We start from the raw sequence: 13309 nt of genomic DNA on the forward strand, positions 1-13309 counted from the left end.
GAAAAATCCCAGCTAAGGCATTATTCTTACGGGGTGAAGATGATACCTGCCCAGCCTTATTTTCCGTTTCTGTGTTTTCCGTTCTGTTCTATCTGAAAGATGCGAGTGGCATGCACAATACGGGGTGTGTGTGTGCGCAGATGGACTGCGCAGACATTTGCATATGCCCTTCGTCTTGAGGTCATCTGTTTGCTCCAGCGCTTCGAATCGCATAGATGAAATGTAAATAAAATGCGTCGACCTTTTCCTTTGTCCGGGCTTACAGACTCAAGCAGTTTGCTGGCGGGCTTATGCTGTGCTTCCTTGCTTTCATCCTCTGTGCAGCTGTCCTTTCTGCAGTGCATTCTGGCACACTGTTGATTGCTATAGGGTGACAGGCCTTGCTGGGCTCCAGAAGCACTTGATTGACTGATTGGCAGGGCTGTAATTGACTGATCTGCTTGCCCTATTGGGTGTTAAGGTTTTCCGAGTCCCCACATGCATCTAGTCTTTAGGACGGTGCTTATTTAGCTGTGAAAATCCTGTCTTTGTTTCACGCAAGAGACTTTAGATTTGAAGGTTACACAATTTCAATTTAACTGCTCAGCAGTACAGAGGATACATGAGGTGAAGTCAGAGCTCAAAGAAGGTGTGGTCTTCTCTTTGAATTTGTTTGGGTTAATTGCACTGTAAGTTAAGAGCACTGATTGTTTGATCTATACAGCTGTTTCCCTTAGACCCACCTACTGTATTAAAAGATACAGTACCCGCTACCACACTGTGCCTAAGTTGTGTCACACCTTTTAAATGAAAATGAGACAAGGCTGCAGCTCTTTCTAATGTGTCTGCTTCTCCAACATTAGCGTTGGGTCTTGCATGAAGGGGTTTCTAAGAGCTTTGAAGTGTGGATTTTTCACTGACGATGAAGCTGACAGCCTGTATCTGGGGAGTCTTGCTTCAAAATGCGTTGCTCTGTAAGAATCCATGGTGGCCAGTGTTTTATAAGCGAGGCCTGCTGCTTTCTCTGAGTGATGGAGACATGAGCTGTCGATCTGTGATAGCCATCAAGTTCAATATACTGTATGACTCCCTTCCTCCTTCAAAGCATTTACAAGCCCGCTTGCCCTGCCCTATTTTCTGGTCTGCACAATCTATTTCTGACAGCGTTCAAGGATATCAGAAAGTTTGATTGGATTTAAATTGGAATCAAAAGAAACTAGTGGAGATTTTCAACACAATTGTCCATAAACCGTCACCTTCTAGACAATGCAGTGTCACAGGAGCTGTGATCTGTTGCTGCACCTAAAAGTCTTCACTGTAGAGTTCCATAACAGCAGGCAGATTTGTCGCAAATGTCACTGGCTGTATATATTAAAGCCTGTCTAGTTCGGCATGTAATGTCCGATCAGTGTTGCATATCCATCCATTTTCTAACCGCTTCTCCAGCGCTGGGTCGCAGGGAGGAGACAGAGCCTATCCCAGCAAGCAACAGGTGCAGGGCAGAGGACACCCTGGACAGGACACCAGTCCACCATAGGGCAGACAGACACAAACACAGACACGCACACTCACATAAGGGCCGGTTTGCCAAGAAGCCCATTAAATTTGTCTACGGACTGTGGGAGGAAACCAGAAGGCTTGGAACAGAAGGAGAACATACAGTACATACAACCTTCACACACATAGGACCCCAGGAATTGAACCCAGGGCCTCAGTGCTGCAAGGCAGCAATGCTGACCTCCATGTTGCGTATGCACACAAAAAATACTGTCTTCAGAAAGATTGTCTTAAAGTTAAATTCTCAGATTTGCAGATGTGGCCTATTTTGTGAATGTGTGTGTGATTTTTTTTTAAAAAGAATTTGTGCTTCTTATTCCAATATGCAGTGTTGCAGCTTGGAAATACGATCAGCAGTGATGTATCGCTTAGCCATTAGCCAGTGGGGAGACTGCTGGAAGGTATACACAGTGTAACTTACTCTTCCTGGGTGTGTGTTCTCTTATAAGCCATAGTACACCTTGCAGCAAGAAATGTGTTCCGCTATTGGAGAAAGGTAAAATAAACATGAAGGAAAAAGCCAGGCCAAGGCTTGGAATTGAGTTGAGGGGTATGAACTAGAGATCTCCCCCGGCTGACTGACACATGCGGCTGATTTGAGCTGACAGGAGGACTGGATGTGTGCTGCAGTGCCGACTGCTCATTTTGTACAGGCCTCTAAGACAGTCCCGGTCTGTCTCTGTCACGGGTGAACTCCAAGGCATATCTGAAGAGTAAATTGGGTGTTTTGTCAGTGATTTCCCTGCTGTTTGTTGTTTGCATTTCTTTATTCTTGTTCTCTCTTTCTCAAAGTCGGTGTGTAGCTCAAAGAGTTGTTTCTTTTCTACTGGACACAGAGGGAAAACAAAACATTTCCAATGCAATCTGTCAGGTAGAGAAACTGAGAAAATTGTTCTCCAATAACCTTGTCCTATCAACATCTCTGTTGGAGGCCTCAAACTTCCTGGCTGTCGGTGCTGTGCGGCTTGGTTTTAAGTCAGTGTACTGTAGATACTGTATCAGTAGGACAAATATTCAGTAACTCTTCAAAACCACGCACCACGCATGGCTGGTTGGATTGAGATTTGACACTGGCATTAAGAAGGAACATGAAAAGTGACTTAAAGCACCTTCTCCACTCCTCTCTCACTCCTAGACCCTGTTCAGACAGGCTGGTGTTTGCCTGTCTGAGTCTTTCTAAGAACATTTCCTTAGACCATACAAGTCAGGAGTGTGTTGATTGGCTGCAGACAGCGAGACTGTTTTAGTGTATGTAGTGTGAATGGAGTCATTCCTCTAACTGGCGTTTTAGGTACTTGTCAGAGATTGACAATCTTCTTTCTTCAATTTATTTGAAGCTTTTTGTCACTTAGCAAGTTGAGAGCTGTATATTTTTAGCTGTTAAACCGTGGAAATTCACATGAGGGCCTTATGTGGGATATTTGTTATGCAGTGAACGCTTCACATTTTAAAAATATGACCGCTGGGGCAGTCTTAAAAGGCCTTGTCAGTGTATGACTCTTATTTTGGCGCCGTCACAGTTGCAATGTGTATTTTCAATATTAATCCTGCCCAGCTCTCTGAGGTTATTCCTATTCCAGCTGCGTATTTTGCAAAGTCTGTGAGAAAACAGGAGATGGAATGAACAGTACATGTCCCACAGAGTCACGGGGCAATAAGTAGAATTAGAAGATAAATGTGACACAGCAGATAATTCATTGACAGGTGCATGTTTGGAACAGACGCAGGAACAGTTCATTTTTCCTCTGAAGCTGCGTGTGGTTTTAATATACTGGCTAAACAAGTTGAGCTGTTGCTGCCCACCTTCTAGGGCCCTGTGAGGGGCTGGAAAACAATCTGGTGTTGAGGTGCTCCCTGGATTGTGAGTGACCTTTCTGCTGCCGAGTTGGTGACAGGCAATTTAAATCCAGTCAGGAGATGAGGTCTCTCAATCCTGATGTCTGCGAGGAGCTTTCCGTCACAAAACACGGAGATTGCATTAGCTGCCAAACTGGCAAGGTTAAAAAAAATGAGGATTTCAAGTGATAATTGCATAATCACCAGTTGTGATAATTGTAATTGATGATTGCATAATTGCTAATTGCAGCCTTGCCAATCTGAACAGCTAGCGTTGCTTTGCTTTTTTTCCCCTCAAAAATCTCTTATTCCTCTTCATGGTACCCAGATTAAAACATAATCTTTTGTTTTACTGTGAGTGTTCTTTTTTTGAGAGACTTTTTTCATGTGGTTGTTTACAAGTATGCAGATGAAGCAGTATTAGGCTAACCACTGCAGAGCTTCAGGTGAAATTCTAATGAGTTTTCACACATCAGATTACAGCATTATTATTTGTATTAACAATTTGATCCATTTAAGGATTTACAAACTGCAGGATCATATTTTGTAAGCCAACACAAGGAGCCGGATGCTACATGCTTTACCCTATATTAAGTAAATGTGTTTGGAGTGAAAATAATGCGAAGGATATACAGTACATATTTGTTCGCTTTTCTGCTTCATCACTGCAATTTGCAAAAGAGCCTGGCACCAGAAATGGGTCAGGATGTTTGCAAGGGGAGCTTTTTATGCATTTTGCCGCCAGCTCTGCTCGTGAGAGCAAGGTCCTCGTGCTTAATTCAGCCTTCTGCAGCGAGATGAGAAGCTTCAATAAGTTGTGTCCTTTGCTAAGCCTAGGAGCTTCCTTCCCAAGCAGCAACAGGGTTACTACTGATCCTTCTGAGAACTCTCCTTCATTGTGTCAGCCTTCCAGAGCGCCGACTGTCTCCACTGGCCTCAGCGTCCAGAATTACCAGTATTAGCCAGAATTACAGTGCAGATGAAGCCAGGGACAGTCATAGCATCATTTATAACATCTGCATGCAACTGTGCTATGCTTAATAAATACATCCCTTTTAATAAGCCATTACCTTGTAATGCCTTATACAGCAGACTGTCTGTCTAACCAGTGCACGGATCTATCCACCTCATTATGTGTACGAATATTAATTATCTCCTGTCAAATCACAACGATATAGGAGGTGGGACTGTCTTGTGACTTCTCATTCTGTGTTTCTGCACATATAAAGTCCAGGTTAGCAGTCACTGTTTTACACAGACGTGTTGGCTGGTACAAGCTAACCGACCGAGTTTATTGAAGTATCGTACCCTGAAATCTGTGATGAAAGAGCTGGATTAAACTCTCTGTTTAATTAGCAACAAACTGGTCCTATAAAATGAATGGTCTCCTCTTGTGAGTAACCTTTCTAATGTGATTATTTCAAGGACCATAGCTTGCATTTTGAAAAGCACCACATAAGGAGCCTTAACACTTTTAATATGTATTTTTCCATTATTTTGACTTTTGCTTTATTTTCTTTTGAACTGCAGTGACATTTTGAACCAGTCTTACTTTCTTAGAGATTAATTCCATCTTATTTTTTTCAAAACATACTGTACTTGTTTTTCAGAGGTGCCATTTTTTTATTTTTATGTACTCATGTTGTCCTACAACAACTGTTAGGAAACATTACAGGAGGTAACAGATTCCTAAAAGCAGATTTATTATATACTGTAATATAAATTCATAGAGAGACTGGTTGTTGTCCTGATACATTTATGTACTATATATTGAAAAGTGGAAGTGAGAGAGAGATGCAATTAGTAAGGAAGTGATCTTTGAAGCAAGTGGTACCTTGGTGATAAATGACAAATAGACATTAATAAGCACCTATAATAAACCAACATGATGGGTTAATGGGTCTCAATTTACAGACAACTCTAAGGTCAGTTTTAATCTTATATTGTGAAGATTATGATGGCTTAGTAAAGATTTTAAATTAAATTTATTTTGGACAAAATATCTGGTTAGATTTTCTGAAAAGCAGGGTTATAGTTGATCTCTGAAGTATGGTCATAAGCTTAGCTCTTTAGCTTTCAAAATGCGGGACAAACAGTGCTTCTTAGTGAAGGAGATCTGATGCTTTTTTTTTTCCTTAAATACATTGTAATGCAATTGTCCCTCTTGATGTTAGAAAACTAAACTATTCCTTTTAGGGAAATGTCTAATTCTGGGTGTAGACAGTGTTGTAAAAGGAAATGAAGGAAATCATTTGAAATCATTGAATTTGTCATGTGAAGCATGCATGTACTTTTTGTACTCCATAGTCTTTGTTCATATCTACAGAGGAATTCTTAGATAGGCTGCAGACTAGCAAATTGATTGATCTTGTAAAGAATTTGTAGTAGGCTGTGAATATGTCTTGATATTTTTGTAATGATTAGTTTTTCATCTTTTTTTACATGAATCAGGTCTTTAACCTACATTTTGTTAACTTTGTGAGTTTTAGTTTTGAAACTAAATTATTATATCTATGTAACCTTATCTCTTCCAACTCACTGTGTTAGAATAGGACTACGTGCGTGCTTTTAATGATTTTTTCGTTAATACATGATGGAGGCATGATTGAAGACATTATTTTATGATGTAAGCAAAGTTTACTGAACTTAAAAGGAGGATGCAGAGGACTGACTTTTTTTGTTAAGAAATGACAATTTCCACATTTCAAGTGACTAAATCTGTAATAGTGAAGATCAGAGTTCGACCTCTTTACAGTGTGATGTTCTTTTTATGCAAATTGTGAAAGAGGGAATGCATAAGAACTAGCTTCCTACATTCATCCTCAGAAATGAACACGTCTTGTTTAGCAGTTCAGAACACAGTACTGTTACAGCATTGGGGGAATTGTCATCAAGTAATGTCCTAGGCTCTGCTTAACACAGACTATCATTTATATAATCTTCTCCAAGGGCGTTGCATAATGGTAGGTGTTTCAGCCAATTTCCATGGTATGAGAGATAAAACTAAATCCCCAACTAGTTCATATTATGCATGACATCTACAAGTGCTTTGATGATCACACACAAGGAAACATGATACGCACACCAAACGTTACATGTGAAAGTATCAGGGATTTGATTGATATCTCTGCGGCATCTAGCAGACAGGTTAATGGCTTGATTGTGGAGATAATCTCAATGCTCTGTTAGCTGAATGATGGAAAATCAGGCTATGACATTAACACGTGCTGGACGTCAAATGATGCCTGTTGTGCTCAGCTCTTAAAACCCTCTTTTTCTTTAGGTTTTCTGCTTTAAGTGGCTAAGGAAACCACTTAATGCAATGCTACTGGATTTGTTCCTGCTGTTCTGTTTAAGATATTGAAAGCTAAAAAACTAAGGCTGCCTTTTCAATTTTATATTTGTGTTCAGTACTCAGAGGTCTAGAGGGAATCTGCAGTTTCTCTGTGTGGAATGGGATTCCTGTGGCAAACACCCGGCATTCAGAATTTCAAATTTCCTGTACAAGTTACAACGTTCAAAGACGAGGTCTTCTTTGAAACAGGTTCAGAGATTGTGTGGAATCTGACACATTCATCTTGCACAATACAGTGTAGATAATCCATTGCTATAGTCATGGGAGATACAAGCCTGACTAATTAATACATATTTTCCATTCTTTGAGAGTGTCAGTGAGCTATTTTTCAAATTCTCAGCTTGTAAAAGCATAAACGATACAGATAGTACCAGTATAGATCTGAGGTGCTGCCCATGCTTGTTTTCTGTGTTTTGATGGAGAAAACTGTGAAACCTGCACAGATTGTGTGTTTATGAGTAAAAGACCGCAGACCAAATTATTGCAGAAATATTCTTGTTACACTTTAAACACAGCAGTTCCGAACGACTTGTTAATAATTCAGCTCAAACATGCTATTAAAATTGAATTACAATTTAAGAAACATATTTGTGTCTGTAAATAATTTACAGTTCTGCTGGACGGCAGGCAAATTCAGATTATTAGCATTTCATAACCTCTTCACTGTTGCATTCCAGGTTATTGCCCATTTCAGTAAGCCATTTGGAATACCTTGCTGATGTGTTACCAGTATTCTATTATAAACTTTATTGATTAAACCATTTGGTGGAAAAATGCTGCAGTAGTGTGCCCACATAAAGTTTGTGGCATTTTAATTGTGCTCCAAGGCTCTCTCACAGCAGGGTATCTCCCTGACTTTTCAGATTCCCGTGGCCACACGCATGTTTAATGAAAACGTGTTGGAAAGCTGGAGAGGAAAAAAAAAAGAAAGAAATTAATTATTAAATCAATTGCAGCAAAATCACATTGATTCGTTCTGCAGCAGGTACGACTGTGGCGCTGGTCCGCGGAAGCACACAGACGAAGGAAGTGCAACAGGGAGATCTTGTCCTGAACTTGATCTCGCCAGCAAAAAAAAAGAGAGAGAGAGGGAGAGAAACCGAAAACAATGTTATTGCTATCATTGAGCGTTACCAGTGAGCTGTAGACTGTGGCATCCCTATTGATTCCGTCCATAGCCTTTCCATTTTACATTAACTCACTGAAGCAGCTTAGCCGATAAGTGATGGAAGGGATTTAGTTGATCTTTATGATATTTCTTTAAACTTGAAGCTGTTGTTAAGCATCCCTGATGGGAATACCCGCAGTTTGGAGTAAGTCGCGTACTTTTTTGAATGTCTCTTTAAGGTCTTGTTAAGGCCTAGGAATCAAGCAGCCCATCTAACTTTTTATCACAAAACTGTTTTTGAAGTTTTCTGTGATTTGGCACTGGGGCTGCACATGAAGTTAGAGGGGCAGGATGAGAGTGATATCCTTGTCCAGGTGATTGAGATGCCGGGAGGGGGGGTAAATCATCAGTCTTGGAATTCGTTCAGCAGACTGTGTTCGAATCCCTAGTTCTGCTGTTCTGATGATTTGTATCACATTATGTTTCCTTCCCTTATGTAAATAGATTTATCAGGCTGGTCAGGTAATTGTTTTCTTAAATTAAAAGGTAAAAAACTGTATCAGGCCTCGCCAAATCTGGGTAAAATAAAGTCTTCCTCCTCCTTCTGACTCCCAAGATTATAGTGTAAATTCAAGTCCACGTTTTGATGGCAGGGGGTAAATAAAGCAGTAGGGGATTTTTATTGTTTGTGTACTATGTGTGCCCTAGAGCTGATTTGACTTTTTAAAAAAACTTTTAGCTCTTCCTCTCTTTGGTACATTGTCAGACATTTTTTTTTCAGTCTGGCTCTAGCCCACCATAGGATCTTGGCTCTGCTGATATTGGTCATGTTTTCCTGTTCTTTTATTATAACCTATATTACATATTACATTTGAAGTGTAAGGAATTATTATTGTTGTTGTTGTTGTTGTTGTTTTAATCCTTGTTTTTGATTGTTTGTATTGTAGGACTTTAAAACTAATTTTAGTAGGGAATGTAAGCATGTCACATGTACTGTATCTAATGAAACAATAAACCAGGCCTGTTGAACAAGATCAAAACTGCCTGTGTAATATCAACAGCTGCTAAGTGTGAAGAAATTCTTAATTATTTTGCAGAACAAAATAGTTACTACTAGGGATCAGTTTTCACGAAAAAACTTGATTAGAATGTGCCATTAATTAGGCCATATGATTGACAAATTTAATTATCTTAATTGAACATGCAGGAACTAAGTACAATAAGAGTGTAGGTGAAATCTACTACTTGTCCTCTTTATTTAACACCAGATAGATTTTTAAAAGATGTGTTAAGCAGTCTGTGCAGTTACGTTCTGCATATAATAAGTGGTTCTCTTTTAACCTTTTTTAGTTCCTCGTAACTATTTACAGATAGAAATGAATTAGATTTTTGGAGTTCAGCTGTTAAATCTGAGGTGAGGATCCTAGCAGGGTTTTTTTATGCTTTTAATGAAATAGTAATAAACACATCACTAAATTGTACTTCTATCATGTACGTAATATTGCTAAATGACATAGTTCTTCCTTTTTCTGTTACAGAGAAAATAATCCATATCTTTATTACATCAAGCCTATATAACTGCAATTCCACATTCTCTTATCTTTCAAATAATACCTTATCTTGCAAGTAGCTTCTGCAGAATGCAGGGGCTAGAATACCAACAAAAACCATTACTCCTGTGCTGGCATCGCTGCATTGATTGCCAGTGAGTTATAGAAATTATTTTAACATTTGTTTACTTGTATTTAAAGCACTGAATGGCATACTGTACAATTTGATTATTTAACTGAAATGTTTATATTTTTATCAGTGTGAAAGTGCATTAAGACCTGTTTAATCCAGGTTCAGTTTCACAAGACTTGTTGCTATGACTGCTATTCTGTGATGATTTCAGGATTGCTCAGTCAACCTTACAACACCCATCCCCAAATGAACTATAAAACAGTCACCCTTTGATAGTGTCTGGATTTGAACCTGTGACTTTCAGGCTTGTGGACATATCCTGAGAACTCTGAGAATGATTTTACTGGAGGAGTCCAATGTTTTGCTATAGTGCTTGTTTAACTGATATTGTAATTGGCACTAGAGGTCATTATTGTCACTACTTCACTGACTGACATTATTGTCAGAGTTTTTTAAAGCATATTTGCTCACACTCAAATCATACCTCCTTATCTCTTAAAATGACTTATTTATTTAAAAATGTGAGGTGGGTACATAGTTTTGATTCTGATGAAAACACTGATACTGTGTATCATACTATGTGTACACTGGTCCAGGTGTGTGGTGAGGGTGGACAAAGGGAAACCATATTTCTTTTTTTAGAGACCATCTCAGTATCTTGGCCATATCAATATCACAGCAACAACCTCATGTCTTATTTTTGTAGTGTCTTATTTTTGGGAATAAGCAAAACACTTTGGAGAAGCAAATGATTGTCGGGAAATGTACTGTGCTGGGAAATCAAATCACCATCTCCCAGGCCTATTGGTGAAGCATAATGAACTGCTCCACATTGATTTTGATAAGAGAAAAGCCCTCATTCAAGTTGTAAAGCTGAAATTACATAGGGACTAGCTATATTGCAGAGAGTAATGTTGAGTCATTTATATTTGGGTCTGAAAAAAATGTAAATCCATTTTCTCGTCCCTAATGAAATTTTTCCATTAAAAATGTAAGAGAACTCCCCTCATAGTTACTTTAAGGCTGCTGTGAAAGATTAGCACTATCCTAGCAATACAAGAGTTGACAGGTTTTTCTTTCTTTCTTTTTTTGGGGTATTTCCACATTTGAAGAGTGCAATCCTCAGTCCACCTTTTCTGTACAGGAAAATGGTTCTTGTGCCTTCAGAAAGTAGCACCTCACAGCTCCAGGTTGTGTGGCTCATGGACATGCTGTCAAACAATGACAGGTTTGCCTCTTTAACAGTCAATAAACCTTGATAAAAACCTTGTTTTTAGAACAAGTAGGAGTTGGAAACATGTTGTGCAGTGTATGGAGGTTATTACCAAGCAAATCTGTACATCCGTAGCAAGCGGATTCATACAGGTGCCCTGTCAGTAGGTCCAGGTGCTTGGTAATTGTGTTTCTTTTGTTTCTCCTAATGAATTCTTAATTGGTTTTCTAACACCTGCAGAGATTTCTCCAGCCAATTGGATCACTTTTGCTGAGCAGCATGAAAGAGCAAGGCTCCTAGAGAAGCCTCAAACCTTAAAGACAAAGCAGAGCAAATCACAGCCACTGCGTGGAAAAGCCAGCTATGAGTTTCCTGCAGTCTGTTGATAGTATTGATCAGAAGTCCAATCCCAGCACTTTTCTGTCGGCTTGTTGTTAATATTCCTTTATTTGGCTGAAGCCTTTAACCACAGTGACTTACGGTTTCTTTATAGAGATTCATGCATCTTTACAATTTGTACGTGTGCCCTCAACTGTGATAATTGTGCAAAGCTAGGCAGGATGCAAACAGCGTTTTTTTAAGACTTAAGAACATAAGGTCGGTTTCAAAGCCTGTTTGGTTTCTAGTTGCATATTGATTCAAGAATCTCATCCTGCTGTTTTTTTAAAGAAGGCAGGTTACAGGCTTTAACAACATGGCTCTGGAGCTTGTTCCATACTCCCACCACCCTTTGGGTAAAGAATTCTCTCCTGTTCTGAGTTATAAATGCACTAAATATTTAAATGTTCAAATTAAAAGATAAAACAGGACGTTGACTGTGGAATTATCTGTAGGAACAAATATGGATACAAAAGTACTTATTGCCATTGTACTGAGAACTTCCTTTTTGAAAAAGTGAATCGCAGAGGAGTCACGTTGAAGGCCCAGTTCAGTTAAGGAGCAACCCTCCATAAGCTTCAAAAGAACAAAAAAAACACTGTAATGGCATTGTCCTTTGTTTCTCCTGTAATCCACACAACACATTTCGCTCCTCCACTGCCACACTCTGGCCCTCTCCCACTACTTTCAAATTCGCATTCAACAAGCTTTATTGGCATGACTGATGAATTGCAGTGTTGCCAAAGCAATAACAATCAGAAAGACACTATTATTGTTGTTTGAGAGACTCACTCTCTGTTCCTCAGGCTGTGACAGGAGATCACATACTGGGCTGCAGCTCTATTGAGTTTCCTCCCTCCTCAGTAGGATTGATAGCTCTTCTGGTGCTGGCAGGTGTTGACTTCAGTTGGTCATTTTAGGGAAGAATGTAGAATCCAGAGTATTTCTTTCAGCATATCAGCATGGGTAGCAAGCCACTCACTTTCTGTAGCCAGGCTGTGTTTGCTAAGCCTTTGCATTGTCAGGATCTGTTTCTTTTTTTCTCTCACCCTGGTCAGATAGCTGGCCTTTAGGGTTCTAGTTTGTGGTTGTGGTAGGTTTGATTAGTGGTGCACCAGCAGTGATATACTGAGACTAGCCTGCATCCTGTGGCTCCTAGCCCAGTTCAGCCCTGCATGCATGGTTTAGTACTGTTCTCTGCACATGCAGAATGTTTTAACAGAACTCTGTATAGCAGGGCTTCTATGAGGTATTTGTCCCATTTTGTGTAATCTTCCTTTGTCTTGCCATGTGGCAGTAAAGAGGAGCACTCGGTTTCACTCAGTTGAGGTTTCTGGACGTACTGGCGGTTCTTAAGCCACTCGAGTCACTGGATCTGTTTTCAGGCATAACAACATACTGTAACTTGTGTCTAATAAAACCCTCTGCCATGGATCCCTGTGGTGACTTTGTTTTTCTTTTGTAGGTGGTAGCACTTAATAAGCGAAGCAAAGAGGCTGAGACTGCCTTCCTTGGTGTTTACAAACAGCTGATTGAAGCCCCAGGTAAGCAAGAGTCATTGGTCCAGGTGTGTGGTGGAGGGAAGCCATTTTGTTGTTTTTGTACCATCTCAGTATCGATACCATTTCATTCGCAACCTCAGGCTGGCGCAGAGAAAACCAAACTGAAAATTCAAAATAAATGCCTTCATTGTTAAACTCTGCATCCTGCAGTATATTCATTTAGAGGATTGTCTGTGGTATTTTAGAATATAGTACATAAATAGAGAGAAATGTTTGCAAAGTTTTCATTGAACACCAGGTAAAAGTCATAGTAGAACTGAGACTGAAAGACACTAATGGACTTTATAAGATATTTTCTTTGAACTATAGTACACTACTTGTGTACTATACTTTGTGTGTTTTAGCTTCTTAATAAGCAGTTTTTCTCTAGGTAGACTCTAAGGTATTTTCTCAGTTTGTTATCCAGATTTCAGGGCCTTGGCTTATGAAAAAAGTATCAAAAGAGTCCTTTGTCTTTAGCTTTTCAGAAGAGCACAAACTCTGTTAAAAATTTTGGAAGTTAGCATTATTTTTGAAAGTTGCTTTGTACTTCATGCATAAGATGATCTGTCCATTGGAAGAAACTGAGCTCATGAAACTGTTACAAAAGGCTTTTTTAAAAAACAGCCATAATTTTAATTTACCAATACTAGAAAAAA

At 39.4% G+C, this 13309-nt stretch overlaps 1 protein-coding gene across 5 annotated transcripts in view; it reads left to right on the plus strand.

The window, feature by feature from the left end:
- Nucleotides 1–13309, plus strand: part of cux2b (cut-like homeobox 2b) — a 154638-nt gene that overhangs the window by 102185 nt on the left and 39144 nt on the right. For all 5 annotated transcript variants that reach the window (XM_088618155.1, XM_088618157.1, XM_088618156.1 and 2 more), the window contains exon 4: nt 12575–12653. In XM_088618155.1, coding sequence (XP_088474281.1) covers nt 12575–12653 — 79 coding nt within the window. The remainder of the gene's footprint in view (nt 1–12574; nt 12654–13309) is intronic.

The sequence above is a fragment of the Lepisosteus platostomus genome, chromosome 24, assembly GCF_059453375.1.
Source record: "Lepisosteus platostomus isolate fLepPlt1 chromosome 24, fLepPlt1.hap1, whole genome shotgun sequence".
In the NCBI taxonomy this organism is placed as follows: Eukaryota; Metazoa; Chordata; class Actinopteri; order Semionotiformes; family Lepisosteidae; genus Lepisosteus; species Lepisosteus platostomus.